Source organism: Macaca fascicularis, chromosome 19, assembly GCF_037993035.2.
Source record: "Macaca fascicularis isolate 582-1 chromosome 19, T2T-MFA8v1.1".
In the NCBI taxonomy this organism is placed as follows: domain Eukaryota; kingdom Metazoa; phylum Chordata; class Mammalia; order Primates; family Cercopithecidae; genus Macaca; species Macaca fascicularis.
The window spans coordinates 63,044,321-63,065,212 of record NC_088393.1 but is presented as its reverse complement, the minus strand read 5'-3'; the positions used below and the strand labels follow the sequence as shown (position 1 = coordinate 63,065,212).

The 20,892-nt window shown below is 54.1% G+C and overlaps 2 protein-coding genes across 10 annotated transcripts in view; both read left to right on the top strand.

The window, feature by feature from the left end:
- PTPRH (protein tyrosine phosphatase receptor type H) overlaps positions 1 to 6,327 on the top strand; it is a 30,609-nt gene extending 24,282 nt beyond the window's left edge. For all 5 annotated transcript variants that reach the window (XM_065534929.2, XM_065534930.2, XM_065534928.2 and 2 more), the window contains 6 exons: positions 667 to 743; positions 851 to 985; positions 1,226 to 1,348; positions 1,548 to 1,708; positions 5,404 to 5,539; positions 5,652 to 6,327. In XM_065534929.2, the coding sequence (XP_065391001.1) occupies positions 667 to 743; positions 851 to 985; positions 1,226 to 1,348; positions 1,548 to 1,708; positions 5,404 to 5,539; positions 5,652 to 5,801 (782 nt within the window). In that variant the 3' untranslated portion in view covers positions 5,802 to 6,327. The remainder of the gene's footprint in view (positions 1 to 666; positions 744 to 850; positions 986 to 1,225; positions 1,349 to 1,547; positions 1,709 to 5,403; positions 5,540 to 5,651) is intronic.
- Positions 6,328 to 7,317: 990 nt separating this feature from the next.
- Positions 7,318 to 15,212, top strand: SYT5 (synaptotagmin 5). Of its 5 annotated transcripts, none has more exons than XM_045379326.2 (9): positions 7,318 to 7,461; positions 8,511 to 8,634; positions 9,519 to 9,691; positions 11,776 to 11,895; positions 12,024 to 12,191; positions 12,564 to 12,731; positions 12,957 to 13,071; positions 13,303 to 13,436; positions 14,627 to 15,212. In XM_045379326.2, the coding sequence occupies exons 2-9, from the start codon at positions 8,556 to 8,558 to the stop codon at positions 14,825 to 14,827; spliced, it is 1,158 nt and encodes a 385-aa protein (XP_045235261.1). In that variant the 5' UTR covers positions 7,318 to 7,461; positions 8,511 to 8,555; the 3' UTR covers positions 14,828 to 15,212. The 5 variants fall into 5 exon arrangements, with proteins under 5 accessions (XP_045235261.1, XP_045235260.1, XP_073880904.1 ...); XM_045379325.2 differs by having other exon boundaries at positions 12,954 to 13,071; XM_074024803.1 differs by having other exon boundaries at positions 7,410 to 7,620.
- The last annotated feature ends 5,680 nt before the right edge of the window (positions 15,213 to 20,892 follow it).

Sequence of the window (20,892 nt, the reverse complement as noted above, 5' to 3'; positions counted from 1 at the left end):
CCCGAGGAGCTGGGACTACAGGCGCCCGCCACCACGCCCGGCTAATTTTTTATATTTTTAGTAGAGATGGGGTTTCACCGTGTTATCCAGGATGGCCTCGATCTCCTGACCTTGTGATCCACCCGCCTCGGCCTCCCAAAGTGCTGGGATTGCAGGTGTAAGCCACTGTGCCTGGGCCCCCCCTCCCCATTTTTTTCCTTTGAGACAGAGTCTTGTTCTGTTGCCCAGGCTGGAGCGAAATGGTGCCACCTCAGCTCACTGCAACCTCCACCTCTCAGGTTCAAGCAATCCTCCCACCTCAGCCTCCCTAGTAGCTGGGATTACAGGGCCTGCCACCATGCCTGACTAATTTTTGTATTTTTAGTAGTGACTGGGTTTCACCACGTTGGCCAGGCTTGTCTCAAATTCCTGACCTCAGGTGATCCACCCACCTCAGCCTCCCAAAGTGCTGGGATTACAGGCGTGAGCCACTGTACCCGGCTGTGGGTCCCTTTGAGAGTCCTCCTGGCCTGCTCCCTGCAGCTGGGGTCCCTCCGCCCCTCCCAATCCCTGCATGGCTCCCAGCGTCTGCCGGCATCTCAGCATGACTTCTGTCCATGGGTCTTGGTGTTGTCTCTGTGCCTCTCTGGGTCTCTCTGCCTGGCTAATGCTGGCCTCTTCTCCTAGATGACTGGTCCCGGGTGCCCCTGAAGCCCATCCACGAGGAGCCAGGCTCTGACTACATCAATGCTAGCTTCATTCCCGTAAGGTCGTGGTTGGGATTGAAAGGGTGCCCAGAAGGCCTGGAGAGATCAGAGCTGGCGGGGGGTCATCTAGAGGCCCCCCTGACCCACCTGCCTTCCTCAACCAGGGTCTCCGGAGCCCCCAGGAGTTCATCGCCACCCAGGGTCCCCTGCCACAGACGGTGGGTGACTTTTGGCGCCTGGTGTGGGAACAGCAGAGCCACACCCTGGTCATGCTGACCAACTGCATGGAGGCCGGCCGGGTGAGAGATCTGAGTCCTGGGTGCTGACTGGGTGCAGGACCCTGCCCCGAACACTGATCCAATGTAGACCCCACACCCAGACCTCACGGATTCTTCCAGGGTGACCCCGGGTGTCTTCGGTGTAGACCTGTTCCCCACTCTCCCCCCAGCCCATCTGCTGGTTCACATATAGGGCCTAAAGCAGACCCCACAGATCTGGGGAAGAGGAGTTCTGTTCTCTGACCCCTCCTCCGCCCCCAGGTGAAGTGTGAGCATTACTGGCCTCTGGACTCGCAGCCCTGCACCCATGGACACCTGCAGGTAACCCTGGTGGGTGAGGAAGTGATGGAGAACTGGACGGTGCGGGAACTGCAGCTCCTCCAGGTGCGTGTGTCCAGCCCCGTCCTGGCCCTCAGCCTTCTCCTATGACATATGCCATGCTTCCAGGACCCTCCACCAACTCCAACCTTCCACTCACTCCTCTGAGGAGCTGCAGTGTGCCCCAGGGAACCCACTCCTAGTGGTAGAAGCCGGGTCCTCCTTACATTCATCTCCAGAGCCTGTGAGCGCTCCCTCCTTCCAGGTGGAGGAACAGAAGACGCTATCCGTGCGGCAATTCCACTACCAGGCCTGGCCAGACCACGGCGTTCCCTCCTCCCCAGACATCTTGCTGGCTTTCTGGAGGATGCTCCGGCAGTGGCTGGATCAGACCACGGAGGGAGGCCCACCCATTGTACACTGCAGGTGGGGACCAGCCCAGGACCCTTGGTCTTGAGAGAACCGCTCCCTTGGGGCTCAGACGATGTTATTAGATGGGACCCTGGGAACTTACAGGGGAGGTGGAAGAGGGAGAGAAGGAGGAGGTGGATGCGGAAGATAAAGGGGGATGTGAAGCAGTTAAGGAAAGAAGGAGGGGCCGGGTGCGGTAGCTCACGCCTGTCATCCCAGCACTTTGGGAGGCCAAGGCAGTCGGATCACGAGGTCAAGAGATTGAAACCATCCTGGCTAACACAGTGAAATCCCATCTCTACTAAAAATACAAAAATTTAGCCGGGCGTGGTGGTGGGTGCCTGTAGTCCCAGCTCCTGGGGAGGCTGAGGCAGGAGAATGGCGTGAACCCGGGAGGCGGAGCTTGCAGTAAGCCGAGAACCTGCCACTGCACTCCAGCCTGGGCGACAGAGCGAGACTCTGTCTCAAAAAAAAAAAAAAAAAAAAAAAGAAAAGGAAGATAAGGATGAAAAGATGGGAATGAAAGATGAAAAGGCAGGCCAGGTGCGGTGGCTCACGCCTGTAAATCCCAGCCCTTTGGGAGGCTGAGGCAGGTGGATCACTTGAGTTCAGGAGTTTGAGACCAGCCTGGCCAACATAGCGAAACCCTGTCTCTACTAAACATACAAAAATTAGCCAGGTGTGGTGGCAGGCACCTGTAATCCCAGCTACTCGGGACCCTGAGGTAGGAGAATCGCTTGAACCCGGGAGACGGAGGTTGCAGTGAGCCGAGGTCACACCACTGCACTCCAGCCTGGGTGACTCTGTCTCAATTTAAGAAAAAAAAAAAAGGAAAAAAAGAAAAATGAAAAGGTAAAGGCAGAGAAAGTTGAATGCAGAAGAGAAGGGAGAAAGGATGAAGACGCAGGATGGAGATGTGGTCACAGATTCTGAGAAACATTGGACACATTTCCTTGTACTGGAGTGCAGGGCCTCCCCCGTCAACTGCTTCCCTGATACTTATTTTTGTTTTATTTTATTTTATTTTATTTTATTTTATTTTATTTTATTTTATTTTATTTGAGATGGAGTCTTGCCCCGTCACCCAGGCTGGAGTGCAATGGCACAATCTCAGCTCACTGCAACCTCTGCCTTCCAGGTTCAAGCAATCCTCCTGTCTCAGCCTCCTGAGTAGCTGGGATTACAGATGCTCACCCCTGCACCCGGCTAATATTTGTAATTTTAGTAGAGATGGGGTTTCACCATGTTGGCCAGGCTGGTCTCGAACTCCTGACCTCGTGATCCGCCCGCCTCGGCCTCCCAAAGTGCTGGGATGACAGGCGTGAGCCACCACACCTGACGCTTTCCTGATATTTATGCTGAAGTCCCGTAGGTCAGATTTCACCTGACGGTAACTATTAGAGAGATGAGGAGGAGTGACAGCCCCTGAGACTGGGGCTCTGGTTTCAGTGACAGTGAACCTTTACACACTCCTACTGTTTCTCATAACATCCTCATGGCAAAATTGTCCTCCCCATTTTATTTTATTTATTTATTTATTTGTTTATTTTGGAGGCGGAGTTTCGCTCTCGTTGCCCAGGCTGGAGGGCAATGGAGCGATCTCGGCTCACTGCAACCTCCGCCTCCCAGGTTCAAGCGATTCTCCTGCCTCAGCCTCCCGAGTAGCTGGGATTACAGGCGTGTGCCACCACGCCTGGCTAATTTTGTATTTTTAGTAGACACGGGGTTTTACCGTGTTGATCAGGCTGGTCTCGAACTCCCAACCCCAGGTGATCCGACCACCTCAGCCTCCCACATTGCTGGGATTACAGGCGTGAACCACCGCGCCCGGCAATGTCCCCCCATTTTAGAGTTGAGTGGATATCATTACATCATTCCATTAGTATACGTGTCCAGAAGCATATCTAGAACAGCCAAAGCAACAGACACTAAACAGATTAGTAGCTTCCAGGCCCTGGAGGGAGACAGGGAATGGGGAGAGGCAGCCTAATGGGCGTGGTATCTGCTTTAGGGGTGATGAAAGTGTTTTGCAAGTAGATAGAAGTGGAGGCTGCACAATGTTGTGAGTGTGGTAAATTGCTTGCATTCAAATAGCTAAATTTTTTTTCTTTTTTTTTTGGAGACAGAGTCTCGCTGTGTCACCCAGGCTGGAGAGCAATGGCTTGATCTCAGCTCACTGTAACCTCCGCCTCCTGGGTTCAAGCGATTCTCCTGTCTCGGCCTCCTGAGTAGCTGGAAATACAGGCGCCTGCCATCCCACCTGGCTAATTTTGGTATTTTTAGTAGAGATGGGGTTTCTCCATGTTGGCCAGGCTTGTCTCCAATGCCTGACCTCAGGTGATCTGCCCACTTCAGCCTCCCAACGTGCTGGGATTGCAGGCGTGAGCCACTGTGCCCAGCCTAAAATAGTTAATTTTTTTTTTTTTTTTTTTTTTTTTTTTTTGAGATGGAGTCTCGCTCTGTCACCCAGGCTGGAGTGAAGTGGTGTGATCTTGGCTCACTGCAACCTCTGCCTCCCGGGTTCAAGCGATTCCCCTGCCTCAGCCTCTCGAGTTGCTGGGACTACAGGAGCATGCCACCATGCCTGGCTAATTTTTTTTTTTTTTTTTTTTTTTTTTTGTATTTTAGTAGAGATGGAGTTTCACCATGTTGGCCAGGATGGTCTTGATCTCCTCACCTCGTGATCCACCCACCTCGGCCTCCCAAAGTGCTGGGGTTACAGGCGTGAGCCACTGTGCCCAACCTAAAACAGCTAATGTTTTCACGGGGCACGGTGGCTCATGCCTGTAATCCCAGCACTTTGGGGGACTGAGGTGGGAGGATCACTTGAGTCCAGGAGTTTGAGACCAGCCTGGGCAACATGGCAAGACCCCGTCTCTATAAAAACATTTAATAAGTTAGGCAGATGCAGTGGTGTGTGCCTATGATCCAAGCTACTCAGGAGGCTGAGACAGGAGGTTCACTTGAGCCCAGGAGGTCAAGGGTGCAGTGAGCCGAGGTCATGCCACTGCACTCCAGCCTGCGTGACAAACAAAACAAAACGAAAGACTAATTTTGTGTTTAAAGGAATTATTCAATTATTGGCTGGAGAGTTCTTCTTCCTGTGTTTGAACCCCAGCTCTGTCACTTATTAGCTGAGTGGCCTGGGGTATGGGACTTCACCTCACTCAGCCTCCATTTCCCCATCTGTACAAAGGATGTGCTAGTACATCCCACTTCTTAGGTTTGGGAGGAGCGAAGAAGGCCCATCAGGCACTTAGAACAGAGCCTAACAGATGGAAGGAACTCTAGGCATAGTTTTGTTGTTATTGCTGTTGTTGCTGTTGTTGTTTTTTGAGATGGAGCTTTGCTCTTGTTACCCAGGCCGGAGTGCAATGGTGCGATCTCAGCCCACTGCAACCTCCACCTCCTGGGTTCAAGCAATTCTTCACCTCAGCCTCCCAAGTAGCTGGGATTACAGGGGTGCGCCACCACACCCGGCTAATTTTTGTATTCTTAGTAGAGACAGTGTTTCGCCAGGTTGGCCAGGCTGGTCTCGACCTCCTGACCTTGGGTGATCTACTGGCCTTGGCCTCCCAAAGTGCTGGGATTACAGGTATGAGCAGGCATAGTTATTGTCATCATTCAAACACAGATCCCTCCAATCAGCCATGACCCCGGACCCTCGCACTCCTGCCGCCTTGGTCTGACCCTTCCCTTGTTCTGCCTAGCGCTGGCGTGGGTCGCACAGGTACCCTCATTGCCCTGGACGTCCTGCTCCGGCAGCTGCAGTCCCAGGGTCTCCTTGGGCCCTTCAGCTTTGTGAGGAAGATGAGAGAGAGCCGGCCGTTGATGGTGCAGACTGAGGTGAGGCAGCCCCTCAGCCACACAGGATGGGAGTCGGTGGGTGGAGGTACCCTGGGGCTCCACACAGCCCAGATTTGGGGGGAGGCCCCTCACTCCCATGCCCATTTCCCAGGCTCAGTACGTGTTCCTGCACCAGTGCATCCTGCGGTTCCTCCAACAGTCAGCCCAGGCCCCAGCCAAGAAGGAAGTCATTTATGAGAGTGTCGAAAATCTCATCTATGAGAATGTGGCCGCCATCCAGGCCCACAAGTTGGAGGTCTAAGTGACGAGAGGGCTGGGTCGGCAGCCCAGGCATCCTCAAGCTCTGAACGCCCACTTGAGCCCAGATTCCTAGAAGAGCAGAGGGCTGGGTTCCCAGACTCCTAGGTGCTGTGGGAGGAGGAGACTGGGATCTCAAACTCTGGTTTCCCCAGGAGAGAGTGGTCTGATGGGCTTCAGATGAACCCTATGGGAGCTGGGGATCTGGATTTCTGGTTCCTTGAAGGAGAGAGATGGTAGCTTGGATTTCCTAGGTCTTTCAGGGAGGAGGAAGCTGGGAGTCCAGGATACGGGAAGAAACAGACTGGAGCCTGGATTCTGAGGCAGGAAGGAATTTGGGTCTGGAGTTCTGGCTACTTGAGGACCAAAGGCAGGCAGGATCCTGCCCTGCTTTTACTTCAGAAACCAAATCAGTCTTCTATAATCTGAGGTCGGAGGGAGTCCCTGTGCCCAAGGTCTCCCTGCACCCCACCATCCACATATATTTTTCCTTCTATCCCATAATTTATTAAATCACTGTTCTCCCCAGAGACAGTTGTCCCATGGATTTCTGGGTCCGGAAATAATATTGGGTTGGGAATAGGGACGGGTTCCTGGTATCTAGGGATAGAGGCAAACGTCCAGGAGGGGACTAGAGGGACCCATACATTGGCACATGAAAAAATGTAGGTTTGGGTGGTTGAGTCTCTCAGAGAAGGCAGAGTCCAGACGTCTGTGTCCAGGATCTGGGCAGCATGGACAGGGCTCGCTGGAGCTAGGTGCTTGGGGACTTGCTTTCTGAGCTTTTCTTTTACTCTTTTTGTTGTTGTTGTTGTTGTTTTGTTGTTTTTGTTTTTGTTTTTGTTTTTGAGACATGGTCTTGCTTTGTTGCCCAGTCTGGAGTGCAGTGGCTTACCGCAGGCTTGACCTCCCGGGCCCAGGTTATCTTCCCACCTCAGCCTCTAGAGTAGCTGTGATCACAGGTACGCACCACCACGCCAGACTCAGTTTTGTAGAGACGGGATTTTGCTGTGTTGCCCAGACTGGTCTCCAGCTCCCGGGCTCAAGCATTCCTCCTGCTTCGACCTCCCAAACTGCTGAGATTACAGGTGTGAGTCACCGCACTGGCCGCCTCTTGGGACTGGTGTTAGGCGATCTTAGAGGGCGATGTCTGGGGGCTGATAGCTGGGTACTTTGAGGCTGAACCCCACAGAGTCTGGGTCTCCAGTGAGCGTCTAGGGTCTCCTAGGTCCTAGGACTGAGTATTCTGGCATGCCGTTCTTCGGGCTATACAGGGTGTGTGTCGTGTGTGTTGGGGCGGGAGGAGTGGAGTGGTCTGGACGGCCAAAGACTGGACCAGAAGGCAGAAAATTCTAAGGCACCAGGATAAATATCTGTGGGCGTCACCGAGGTTCCCCGGTGGAGGCGGGAGGAGGGGCGGGGCGGGGCTTTCCGCCTACCCGAGACCAAATACGGGCACACACAATACACACCACACACGCGCGCACACGCACACGGGCACACACGCGCGCACGGGATCCGGCTTCGCTCCGCGGCTCCCCCGCCCGGCCGAGCTCCGCGATCAGCACCCGGGACAGCGCCACCGCCCACGTGCGGGGGGCGGGGTCCGGGCGGGGCTGGCGCCTCCGCGTCTCCCGGGAGCGTCCCGTCCAGCCGCCGAGCAGGTAGGAGCTGCTGGGACCCCCGCCCTCAGCCCATCCGCATCCGCATCCCTAGAGGCAAGGGGTGTGGGAGTGGGGGCTGGGGCACTGGGGGGACCAACAGAGACAGTGGGAGGGCTGGAGCCTGAAGCGGAGAGACACAGATTTGGGGACGCGAGTCAGGTATGAAGAAGACAAAGAGCCGAGGGCGCGGAAGGGGGCGCAGGCGCAACGAAGGGGGAGAGACCCTGGGGACAGAGGCCAGGCGATAGGCAAGAGAGACGGGCAGAATGGGGAGGCAGACACAGGGAAAACGCCTATTTGGGGTCAAGAGACAGCGTGGAGACCGAGGCGGTCACGAGAGCTTGTGTGAAGACAGCACGGATGCGTGGAGAGACCAACAGGCCAAGAAGGATGAGGGGGGCTCAGCACAGGCACCGGGCAGCCCCCGACCCGCCCTCCAGCAAAACGGGGGAGAGGGAAGAGGGAACCTGCATCTCAGCTCCCAGGACCAGGTGCGGAGGGAGCAGTCGGCTGTGGCCGCTCGGACCACAGGCTGCCCCTCCCCACCTCGCGGGACCTCAGGATCCCAGTCGGGCTCTCGGGGGGTTCCCAGGCACCAGTGGGCCCCGGAGCGAGCCTGCCCCGCCGGGACTCCGCGTCTGTGCGTCAGCCCCGCCCGTTGTCCTGGCAACAGACCGTTGCCCGGGCAACCAGCTTTGCTCCCACCCCGCTCGAGAGGAGCCAGGCTGTTGCTCTGGGCAACGCGGTCTGCTGGTTCCCACGCCTGCCTTCGCCCGCTTCCGGTTCAGGCCCTGCGGAGGGGCGAGGACAAGGCAGAAGTCAGCGGGATGCCTGTGGGGCCGTGGAGGAAGAGGGTATCCCTTTGGGATTCAACTAGGTCCTGGACACCCCCCTCTCAAGCGCAGGGAGGCTGAAACTACAACTCCCAGCATGACTCGCGGTGGCTGTCCGGTTTCTGCGCGGCTGTTCGTGCATGGGCCTCATGGGAGTTGGAGTTCTTTGTTGTGCGTGGGGCTCAATGGACGTCTGGGGTGGGAATGGGGGACTAGGGTGCTTGAGTGCCTCTGCAGAAAAGACTCTAGGAACCCGCCACCATGTTCCCGGAGCCCCCAACCCCGGGGCCTCCATCGCCCGACACGCCTCCCGACTCCAGTCGCATCAGCCACAGCCCCGGTGAGCAAGACCCGGGGGAAGACGGTGGGGGGTGGGGGGGGGGCGAGCAGAGAGAAAGCCTGGCCAGGATTCCGAGGGGCAGGATTCGGACGGGTGTACTCGGGCAGGCGGGCTGGAAAATCCGGCTGGGATTCCGGGTCGTCATCCTGGACTAGAACGCGAAAGAAATCGGGAAAAAGGAAGGAACAGGCTGGGCGCGGTGGCTCAAGCCTGTAATCCCAGCACTTTGGGAGGCCGAGACGGGCGGATCACGAGGTCAGGAGATCGAGACCATCCTGGCTAACACGGTGAAACCCCGTCTCTACTAAAAAATACAAAAAACTAGCCGGGCGAGGTGGCGGGCGCCTGTAGTCCCAGCTACTCAGGAGGCTGAGACAGGAGAATGGCCCGAACCCGGGAGGCGGAGCTTGCAGTGAGCTGAGATCCGGCCACTACACTCCAGCCTGGGCGACAGAGCGAGACTCCGTCTCAAAAAAAAAAAAATAAATAAATAAAAAGGAAGGAACAAAATTGCAACAAAAATCGAAACCGGATCGAGGGGTGTTGCATGGAATGGGATCTTAGAATTGGAAGGTCCACCTAGCCCTTCTTTTACAGATAAGGAAACTGAGGCCCGATGAGGAGCAGGGCTTCTTCTAAAAAGCATCAGGAGTTGAGCAGAAATGGGGGGCGGGGGCGGGTAAGGAAAGGCAGAACTAACAGGCAAGCAAATCCAGATGGTATCAGCCTGGGTTAGGGCATCGAATCTCTCTATAGGCCACATTAGGTGGAAGAAAAACGCGGAAAGAAATGGAATGAAAATGGCTGGAGGGAAAAGGACGCCAGCATTCCAGCTTCCGCGTGCTGCCCAGGCCTCAGTGTGTGTTGTCTCCACCCCTCTGCAGTGCCCCCCTGGGCCCTGGCCACCATCGTGCTGGTCTCAAGCCTCCTCGTCTTGAGCTGCTGTTTCTGTCTCTACCGGAAGTGCTGTCGGAGGCGGACGGGCAAGAAGAGCCAGGCCCAAGCCCAGGTCCACCTTCAGGAAGTGAAGGGGCTGGGCCAGAGTTACATAGACAAGGTGTGGCCCAGACCAGCCCCTCTACCCGGCCCCTTCCCGCACCCTGCTCCTCTCAATGGCCCAGCGGGTCCCAGTCCCTGCTCCCTTCCCTCCTATAGGAACCCACCTTACTGGCTCATCCTCCCTGTGTGTCTAGCCCTCAACTGGACTCTGGGGACCTGGAGATGGAACAGAACTAGCTGCTGTTCACAAGAACCTCCCAGTCCAGTGGGGTAGTCAGGCACTGACACAGACACTCACCACACAGGGTAATATGTGCCGTTCTACAGGGTCTCATAGGAGCGCAGAAAAGGCATCCCACTGTATAGAAATCTACAGAAACGTATAAATATTTGGCTCTGGGCCAGGTGCGGTGGCTCACACCTGTAATCCTAGCAATTGGGAGGCTGAGGTGGGCAGATTGCCTGAGGTCATGAATTCTAGAGTAGCCTGGGCAACATGATAAAACCCTGTCTCTACTTAAAATACAAAAAATTAGCCAGGCGTGGTGGCGTGGTATAATCCCAGCTACTCGAGAGACTGAGGCACTGAAACGGGGAAGTGGAGGCTGCAGTGAGCTGTGATCGCGCCACTGCACTCCAACTTGGGTGACAGAGCAAGATTCTGTCTCCGATAAATATATAAATAAATAAATAAATAAATAAATAAATAAATAAATAAATGTCTTTGAAAGCTGAAAACCAGCTTTGTGCCAGAATACTTTAAAATGTGCTGATTCCTTTTGGAGAATGAGACATATTTACAGTAAGAAAAATTTTAAAACCGAGGGTCAGACACAGGAGCATGGTGGAGGTGACCTCTGCACTGAGACCCAAGGAACAGAGTTAACTGAGACCAGAGAGAAGGACATTCTAGTCCAAGTTGGAGCATGTGTTGAGGCCGCATATCCAGATTCAGGCCCCATATCCAGATTCTGAGGCTTATTTGGGGAACAAAGAGTCATTTTTCACAATAGCTGCACTCTGGAGTGAAGTGTCTGGAGAACTCAGCAGTATCTACGTCATGAGGGTGATGAAAGCTACAAATATGTTTTGAGCATGAGAGGGACAGGGTCAGATGGTGTTAGGATGACTCCTCTGGAACCCCCGTGTAGGACAGATCTGTGGCGAGGAATCCAGGGAGGAGGCCAGTGCAGCAGCAGCCCAGAGAGGATAAAAGAGATTTGCATTGGACGAGGCTGTTGGAATGGAAAGTGGTCACTGCAAGGTCTGAAAATTAAGTCTCTCAGTGCAGAGTGCAATGTTTGCCTGGGAGCCAGACAGCCCTAGGTTTCCAACCAAAAGAGACCATTTCCCGGTTGTGTGACCTTGGAGAATTCACTGTCCCTCTCTGAACCTCAAGTTTGCAGTCACTAACTTGGTATTTCCCCTCCTTCCTTCTCAATAAGGAGCTGTTACAATTAGTATCCATAAAGGGTCCTGGTGTCTAGCCCCATCCCTATCCCTTAAACCAGTGATGTTCAAAGACTGCAGCAGAATCACACAGGGTACTTGTTGAAATGCAAATTCTGGAGCTAGCACCTTACCTGTTGAGTCAGCATCCCTGAAGAGGTGACCTCAGGCGTTTTGTCACAGGACTCAGGGGAATTCAGGTTTACATTGAATTTTAAGAATTGCTGTCCTAGGTTAAGGAGACCTTCTGCTTTTTCATTCTACTTTAGAATAGCAAATACACAGTAAATATGCCATTTCTCCTCCATGTTTTGCTGTGCTAAGATCACAAGTAAACATGGCAGTTTGGACTAGCACCCCGATACATCCATTAGCATGTGAAATACAACCTGCATTATTCCTGTGGGCAATGGGACACTATCAGTACTTGTTTTAATCTAAGCATGACAAACACATGTCTAGTCCCTGCCCATAGCAGACACCACTAATCAAACATTCACAAACATACTGCATCTGTGTTATCATGTCTATTTCCTGCCTGTGGCAGACATCTCTAGTCAAATACTGACTCTGCTTAGCCTGTGAGCGCTCAGGTATAGCCCAAGGGACTTGTGAGCCTCTCTTGGCTTCTGAACCTGAAGGATACTGAAATCAGGGGAAGACTTCACCTACCCTTACCCCTGGCTCCCTAAGGTGCAGCCAGAAGTGGAGGAGCTGGAGCCAGCACCATCCGGGCCAGGGCAGCAGGTGGCAGACAAGCATGAGCTAGGACGACTGCAGTACTCCCTGGATTATGACTTCCAGAGTGGCCAGGTGGGTGTGGAGGAAGGGGATGCTTTGGAGGGAGGGTCCCAGGGGTTCTAACCACTTCTGAAAGGAGCCATGGAAGGGAGGCTAAGACTAGTGTTCCCCGCCTCCCCCACTGTGCCTGGGCCCTGCAGCTGCTGGTGGGCATTCTGCAAGCAGAGGGATTGGCAGCCTTGGATCTGGGTGGCTCCTCGGACCCCTACGTGCGGGTCTACCTGCTGCCGGACAAACGGAGGCGGTACGAGACCAAGGTGCATCGGCAGACGCTGAACCCTCACTTTGGGGAGACCTTTGCCTTCAAGGTGAGCTCCTGCCCTCAGGCCCCGTGTTCCATAGCCTGCGCCCGGTCCCTGGAACACTGAGGACCGACCCCTTCCACCTTTCCTGAAGGCGGCCACAGCTCAGGTGGCAGCTACCCGCTCTGGGGCTATTATTCCACTGGACTCTGGGCACTGCTGACTCCTGGGCTGTAGCCTGGTCCTTGGGCAGTACCATTTGGGTTCCACTGACCCGTGTTTTTTTTCCCCATGGATCCCTGGACTTCCCCATTTGAGTTCCCCCAACTGTTCGCTTGGACCCTCGCTGCCTCACTCCACGCCTGCCTTATGGGTGTGCTGCGCCTAACCCTATGTCTGACTTCCTGCTCTCTACTGCGGATTCTCTGTGCACTCCAGGTCCCCTACGTGGAGCTGGGGGGCAGGGTGCTGGTCATGGCGGTGTACGACTTCGACCGCTTCTCTCGCAACGATGCCATCGGGGAGGTGCGGGTCCCCATGAGCTCCGTGGACCTGGGGCGGCCGGTGCAGACCTGGCGGGAGCTGCAGGCTGCTCCGCGGGAGGAGGTGAGCATGCGCGGCCACGCCCCGAGCCACGCCCAGGCCCCGCCCACAACATCTTGAGCCAATCAGATCATAGGCCTTCCAGACCCTCGGGGCGGCGTGGATTGTACCCTTGGGTCCTTAACTGTGGACCGTTCCATTCCAAAGTGTGGGGAGAAAAGACAAATGGAGGGGGCATGGATGTGGAGCCGGGACTCTGACGATGGGCCCCTCTCCTTCTTTCAGCAGGAGAAACTTGGGGACATCTGCTTCTCCCTCCGCTATGTCCCCACGGCCGGGAAACTCACCGTCATCGTCCTGGAGGCTAAAAACCTGAAGAAGATGGACGTAGGAGGACTGTCAGGTGTGTGGGAAGTAAGGGAGTGGGGTGTGTGGGGATGGCGTGGGGTGAGTTCTCGTTCTGGCAGTTTCTGAGCCCCGAAGGTTTCTTCGGGGACAGGGAGGCCCAGGCTGCCGTGGAAGACATGGATTTTGGGATAGAGCTACGGAGACCCGAAGGGTGTAGGCGGTGTTTCTATGTTGGCCCAAGAACTCAGCAGTGGAGAGCTATAAGACTCCTCCTTCCTCTCCCCAGATCCATACGTTAAGGTCCACCTGCTTCAGGGCGGCAAAAAGGTGCGGAAGAAGAAAACCACCATCAAGAAGAACACTCTGAACCCCTATTACAACGAAGCTTTCAGCTTCGAGGTGCCCTGTGACCAAGTCCAGGTGAGCTCAAACCTGCCGTTCTCCAAAAGCCCAGACCCTTAGTAATCGCCATTGCTAGGCGGAGGGAGACTTTTTAGCATCTCCCTAGAAACCAGGTGAGGGGCTCTGAAGTTATGCCCTCCGTCTGTTTCCTCTTATGAGGACCAGGAAGCCTCCTCTACTCCAGAAGAGACTCCTTAAAATTGGATGTGGGCATCCTATCTGCTCTAAGCAGGACCGGTATGCCCCACCCACTAAGCGGGACCAGGATGCCCCACCCCTAAGCAGGACCAGATGCCCCACCCACTAAGCGGGACCAGGATGCCCCACCCCTAAGCAGGACCAGATGCCCCAACCCAAGCAGGACCAGATGCCCCACCCTAAGCAGGATCAGTATGCCCTGCCCCACCAAGCGGGACCAGGATGCCCTGCCCCCAAACGGGACCACAATGCCCCCACTCCTAAGCAGGACCAGATGCCCCACCCCAAGCAGGACCAGGATGCCCCGCGCTAAGCAGGAGCAGGATGCCCCGCCCCCAAGCAGAACCAGAATGTCCCGCCCCCCACGTGGGACCAGGATGCCCCGCCCCAAAACGGGACCAAAATGCCCCACTCCTAAACAGGACCAGGATGCCCCGCCCCCAAACGGGACCAGGATGCCCCGCCCCCAAGCAGGACCAGGATGCTCCGCCCCCCACGTGGCACCAGGATGCCCCGCCCCTAAGCGGGCCCAGGATGCCCCGCCCCCCACGTGGCACCAGGATGCCCCGCCCCTAAGCGGGACCAGGATGCCCCGCCCCCCACGCGGCACCAGGATGCCCCACCCTCCTCAGGAATATGGGTCTAAGAAAGAGAGACCTCCCCTTACCTCTTTAGGGATGGCGCCTACCCTAGCTCGGCCCCTGTTAAAGTTCTGCAGCTTTGCGGCTCTTAGGAGGCTGCTCCCCCAAGAGGCGCCGAACACACGCTCTGCAGCCTTGTCCTGAGGGTTCATCTCCTTAGAAACCTGGCTGCTCAGGAAGAAAGGCGCCAGAGCCGCCTCCTCACCGCAGGCTCCGTCCCTCCCGTCCCCCTCGCCCGTCCCGAGCTCCGGGGTCCCGAGCCCTCGGGGGGGCAGCGAGAGGTACCCTCAGCTGTGAAGGTGGCCACTGCCCCTTCCGGGCCTCCTCCCCTCACGCTCCTCTCTCCTCCTCCTCCCGCGCCCACCCCAGAAGGTGCAGGTGGAGCTGACCGTGCTGGACTACGACAAGCTGGGCAAGAACGAGGCCATCGGGAGGGTGGCCGTGGGGGCGGCCGCCGGCGGGGCTGGCCTGCGCCACTGGGCGGACATGCTGGCCAACCCGCGGCGGCCCATTGCCCAGTGGCACTCGCTGCGGCCGCCGGACCGAGTGAGGCTGCTGCCTGCGCCCTGACTCCCACCCGAAGCCGCTGGCCAAGCCTGGACTCTAGCCCCTGACCCCAGACTCCCGAGACCGGCCAAAGCCAAGCCAGCCCTACCCGTAAGCTTCCTCTCCCCATTACCCTCCCCCCACCTTCCACCCCAATCATCTGAACCATTCCTGTCTTCTCACCCCCAACGGTGCCAATCACGACCACGGTCCAGCACACTCCCCCGACCCCCGCGGACACACCCAGACGCCCCAGGGACCCCTGGGAAGGGAAGGCAGCTTGGCTTCTCCTGCCCCCGGGTCCTGCTCCCTGCTTTGACAATCAGCCATCCTCGTCTGCTCTCCTCTCTCTTCCAACACAGCCCGTTCCTGCACTGCTCCTGGGGCCAAATAAATTTTCAGCAACTGCGGTGGCCTGGGCCCATACTCCTTGATGGGGGTGGGCATGGGCTGGGGCCCAAGAGGAAACCTCGTTTGCAGGAATGGGCGCACGCAGGGCAACGTGCACTTCATCCTGAAAGCCGCTGAGAGAGACTGGCCTGGCCCCATGGACTCCCTCACACTCTCACCCGTTCATTCCTCACTCACCACTCTGAGCCTGGGTTTCCTCCTCTGGAGAATGTTGGGATAATAATAACTCCTGCCACACGTTAGCTGTGAGGAGTCCGTGAGAATTCCCTTGCTTGTCCATGAATTTATCCCCTCGCTTGCTCACCCATGACTCACATCGATTTTCAGACCCATTTCTGCATCCCTCCCTCCCTCTCTTTTTTTCTTCCTTCCATTCCATATTCCTTGAGGTCTTCTGTTGAGTGCTGGGGCCCCAGAATAGATGCAAAGACAGACCTGACCCCCCAAGCGACTTACTGTCATCAAAACAAAGGAGAGGCACGGAGCCAGGGAATAAAATCTCCAGAGCCTGCGAGAGAGGATGGAGTTAAGCAAGGAAAGCCAATGATTTCAACTTCACCTCTTTCTTTTTTCTTCCCTCTTCTTTTTTCTTTTTTCTTCCCTCTTCTTTTTTCTTTTTTCTTCTTTCTTTCTTTCTTTCTCTCTCTCTCTCTCTCTTTCTTTCTTTCTTTCTTTCTCTTTCCCTCCCTGCCTCCCTTCTTTCCTTCCTTCCTTCCTTCCTTCCTTCCTTCCTTCCTTCCTTCCTTCCTTCCTTCCTTCCTTCCTCCCTTCCTCCCTCCCTCCCTTCCTTCCTTCTTTCCTTCCTTCCCTCCCTCCCTCCTTCCTTTCTTTTTTCTTTTCTTTTTTTTTTTGAGACAGGGTCTCGCTTTTTCGCCCAGGCTGGAGTGCAGTGGTGTGATCTGGGCTCACTGCAAGCTCCGCCTCCCGGGTTCACGCCATTCTCCTGCCTCAGCCTCTGGAGTAGCTGGGACTACAGGCACCCGCCACCACACCCGAGTAATTGTTTTGTATTTTTAGTAGAGATGGGGTTTCACCGTGTTAGCCAGGATGGTCTCGATCTCCTGACCTCGTGATATGCCCACCTTGCCTCCCAATGTGCTGGGATTACAGGCGTGAGCCACCACGCCCAGCCCTTTTTTTTCTTTTCTTTCCTTTTCTTTTTTTTTTAGACGGAGTTTCGCTCTTGTTGCCCAGACTGGAGTGCAGTGGCACAATCTCGGCTCACTGCAACCCCCACCTCCCAGGTTCAAGCGATTCTCCTGCCTTACCCTCTTCTTTCTTCTTTTTTTTTTTTGAGATGGAGTCTCGCTCTGTTGCCCAGGCTGGAGTGCAGTGGCCGGATCTCAGCTCACTGCAAGCTCCGCCTCCTGGGTTCCCGCCATTCTCCTGCCTCAGCCTCCCGAGTACCTGGGACTACAAGCGCCTGCCACCTCGCCCGGCTAATTTTTTTTTTTTTTTTTTTTTAGTAGAGACAGGGTTTCACCGTGTTAGCCAGGATGGTCTCGATCTCCTGACCTCGTGATCCGCCCATCTCGGCCTCCCAAAGTGCTGGGATTACAGGCTTGAGCCACCGCGCCCGGCCTCTTCTTTTTTTTGACAGGGTTTCACTCTGTCCCCAGGTTGGAGTGCAGTGGTGCAATCATAGCTCGCTGCAGGCTCAACCTCCTGGGCTCAAGGGATCCTCCTGCCTCAGACTCCTGAGTAGATGGGACCACAGGCACATGCAACCATGCCTGGGTATTTTTTTTTTTTAGAGAGATGGAGTCTTGCTATGTTGCCCAGGCTGGTTTCAAACTCCTGCAATCCTCCTGTCTGAGTAACTGGGACTGTAGGCATGAGCCGCCACACCAACCTCATTGTTCTTTCAACGAATGCTGCCTCCTACTCTGTTTCAAGCAAAGATGATAGTTCCATTGGCTTCTACCTTATCTCATCCCATACAGAATTTTGGGTGGTGAACAAAGACCTGTAAGATTTGGCCAGAGAACTCTCTGAGCAGCCGATTAAGTGGAGAATGAGGCAAAAATTACCCCACGTACCGAAAAAGGAGGCAGCAAACAAACTTGCTCCTAAGCTTCCTGGTAACCAATGGGGAAAGTGAAAATAGAACAGCTACACAGATTATAATATCCATGAGATTTTAAATTTTTCTCCAAAGGAATTCAGTAACTTTTCATGTGTGTGAGTGTGTGTGTATTGGTGTAGAGCATGTCTTTATGAAGACAGCTCTTTATGTTACTATTATTACTGCCAATAATAATCCTCACAGCAAACTCAGGAAATAAACATGATCGGCTGGGCACGGTGGCTCAAGCCTGTAATCCCAGCACTTTGGGAGGCCGAGATGGGTGGATCATGAGGTCAGGAGATCGAGACCATCCTGGCTAACACGGTGAAATCCCGTCTCTACTAAAAAATACAAAAAACTAGCCAGGCGAGGTGGCGGGCGCCTGTAGTCCCAGCTACTTGGGAGGCTGAGGCAGGAGAACGGCGTAAACCCAGGAGGTGGCGCTTGCAGTGAGCAGAGATCCAGCCACTGCACTCCAGCCTGGGTGACAGAGCGAGACTCTGTCTCAAAGAAAAAAAAAAAAAAGAAATAAACATGATCATTATTCCCGGTTGACAAATGAGCCCAAACTATGCTTTAGAGAATTTGGGGCTGGGCGTGGTGGCTCACACCTGTAAAAGTGAGGTTGAGGCGGGCGGATCACCTAAGGTCAGGAATTCAAGACCAGCCTGGCCAACATGCTGAAACCCTGTCTCTACTAAAAATACAAAAAGTAGTTGGTTGTGGTGGTAGGCACCTGTAATCCCAGCTGCTAGGGAGGCTGAGGCAGGAGACTCGCTGGAACCCAGGAGGCGGAGGTTGCAGTGAGTCGAGATCATGCCATTGCACTCCAGCCTGGACAACAAGAGCAAAACTCCATCGAGAGAGAGAGAGAATGAATTCCTGTGAAATGCTCAGAATCACACAGCCAGAAAGCCTGCCTCTAAATCCTGGGATTGATTTAGGTGATGACAATGGGGTCCTTGGTTCTCCGTCTCAACAAGAAAGCAGAGCGGTAGAAGAACAAAACCATTACAAATGGCAGTCCACACTGGGACCAAAACGTAAAAGGGCTGAGATAATTTAGGGAGGGTGGACAGGGGCAGCCTTCCTGAGGAGGTGCCGTCTGGGCCATGACTTGAATGACAAGGAGGAATGAAGCTTGCAAAGGTTAGGGAGAAAAACGGTGGAATATTATTTGGTCATAAAACAGAAAGAAGCATTGATTCCTACTTCAGCATAGATGAGTCCTGAAAATATTATGCCAAGTGAAGGAAGCGGACACAGAAGGCTGCATAGTGCAAGATTCCTTCCAAAAGAAACCTCCTGAACTGACAGATTCATACAGACAGAAAGATTCGTGGTTGTCAGGGACTGAGGAGAAAGAAATGGGGAGATAAGTGGGGTATGGGTTTTCTTTTGGAGTGAAGAGAAAGTTCTGGAACTAGATAGTGGTGATGGTTGCACAGCATTGTGAGTGTATGGAATGTCATCCCCAATTAATAGTGTGTGTGCTTTACACCAATTTAAAAAGAAAACAAGGCCAAGCACGATGGCTCATGCCTTAATCCCAGCACTTCGGGAGGCCAAGGCAGGAGGATTGCTCGAGCCCAGGAGTTCCAGACCAGCCTGGGCAACATAGTGAGACCCTGTCTCTACAAAAGAATAGAAAAAAATCAGCTGGACATGGTGATGCGTATCTGTAGACCCCGCTACCTGGGAGGCTGAGGCGGGAGGATTGCTTGAGTCTAAGATTTAGAGGCTGATGTGAGTTGTGATTATGCCACTGCATTCCAGCCTGCGCCACAGAAGGAGATCTTGTCAAAAAAAAAAAAAAAAAAAGAAAAAGAAAGAAAGAAAGAAAGAAAAGAAAAAAACAAAACAGGCTAGTCATAGTGACTCAGGCCTATAATCCCAGCACTTTGGGAGGCAGGAGGATTGCTTGGGGCCCAGGGTTTGAGACCAGCCTGGATAATAAAGTGAGACCTAATCTCTATTTTTAAAATTTGTAAAGTTAGCTAGGTATGGGGGAATGTGCCTGTAGTTCTAGCTACTAGGGATGCAGAGGTGGGAGGATTGCTTGAGCCCAGGAGTTTCAGGCTGAAGTACAGAGAAAGTCCCTGTCTTAAATAAATAAATAAAGCCGGGCGCGGTGGCTCATGCCTGTAATCCCAGCACTTTGGGAGACCAAGGCAGGCAGATCACCTGAGGTCAGGAGTTTGAGAACAGCCTGACCAACACGGAGAAACCCCATCTCTACTGAAAATACAAAATTAGCTGAGTGTGGTGGCGCATGCCTGTAGTCCCAGCTACTCAGGAGACTGAGGTGGGAGAATCGCTTGAACCGGGGAGGCGGAGGTTGCAGTGAACCGAGATCGCGACATTGCACTCCAGCCTGGGCAACAAGAGTGAAACTCCGTCTCAGATAAATAAATAACAGCCTGGGCAACTAGTGAGACCCTTTCGCTACATACAGACACACACACACACACACACACACACACATACATACACATACATACACATGCATACACATACACACACACATACACACATACATACACACACACACATACACATACACACATACATATACACACATATATACATACACACACATATACATACACATACACACAGAGATACATACACATGCACACACACACATACATACACATACACACATACATACACACGCATGCACACACATACATACATACATACACACATACATACATACACACATACATACATACACACATACATACATACATATCCGGGCATGGCGGCACTTGCCTGTGGTCCCAGCTACTAAAGATGAGGGGGAGGAGAATTCAAGGCAAAAGAACCCCAAGTTGCAAAGGCCCTGGGGTTCAAACAGCATGGTGTGTTCTTCAAGGAGCCAAGAGGCTGGTGTGGCTTCAGGGGTGGATAACTGCATAGGGAATAGGGAGCCAAGCTAAGGAGCTGGGAATGTGTCCAGGTGCGGCGGGAAACATTTGGAGGATTTGAAGAGGTGGGAGACATTATTTTATTTATGTTAAAGATCACTCTGGGACAGGTGCGGTGGCTCATGCCTGTAATTCAAGCACTTTTGGGAGGCTGAGGCCGGTGGAGCACTTGAGGTCAGGAGTTTGAGACCAGCCTGGGCAACATGGTGAAACCCCGACTCTACTAAAAATACAAAAAAATCACTGGGGCTGGGCATGGTGGCTCACGCCTGTAATCCTAGCACTTTTGGAGGCTGAAGGCAGGTGGATTTCCTGAGCTCAGGAATTCGAGACCAGCCTGGGCAGCATGGTGAAACCTCGTCTCTACTAAAAATACAAAAATTAGCAGGGCTTGGTGGTGGGCACCTGTAATCCGAGCTACTCAGGAGGCTGAGGCAGAAGAATTGCTAGAACCTGGGAGGCGGAGGTTGCAGTGAGCCAAGATCATGCCACCGCACTCCAGCCTGGGTGACACAGCAAGACTCCGTCTCAAAAAAAAAAAAAAAAAAAAAAAATCGCCGGGCTCAGTGGCTCACGCCTGTAATTCCAACACTTTGAAAGGCCGAGGCAGGCAGATCACCTGAGGTCGTAAGTTGGAGACCAGCCTGACCAACACGGAGAAACCCTGTGTCTACTAAAAA

Coding starts and splice junctions, on each gene's coding strand:
- SYT5 (XM_045379325.2), top strand. CDS start 8,556: ATGTTCCCGGAGCCCCCAACCCCGGGGCCTCCATCGCCCGACACGCCT. Junction 8,635..9,518: donor TCGCATCAGCCACAGCCCCG/GTGAGCAAGACC, acceptor ACCCCTCTGCAG/TGCCCCCCTGGGCCCTGGCC. Junction 13,072..13,302: donor GGACGTAGGAGGACTGTCAG/GTGTGTGGGAAG, acceptor TCCTCTCCCCAG/ATCCATACGTTAAGGTCCAC.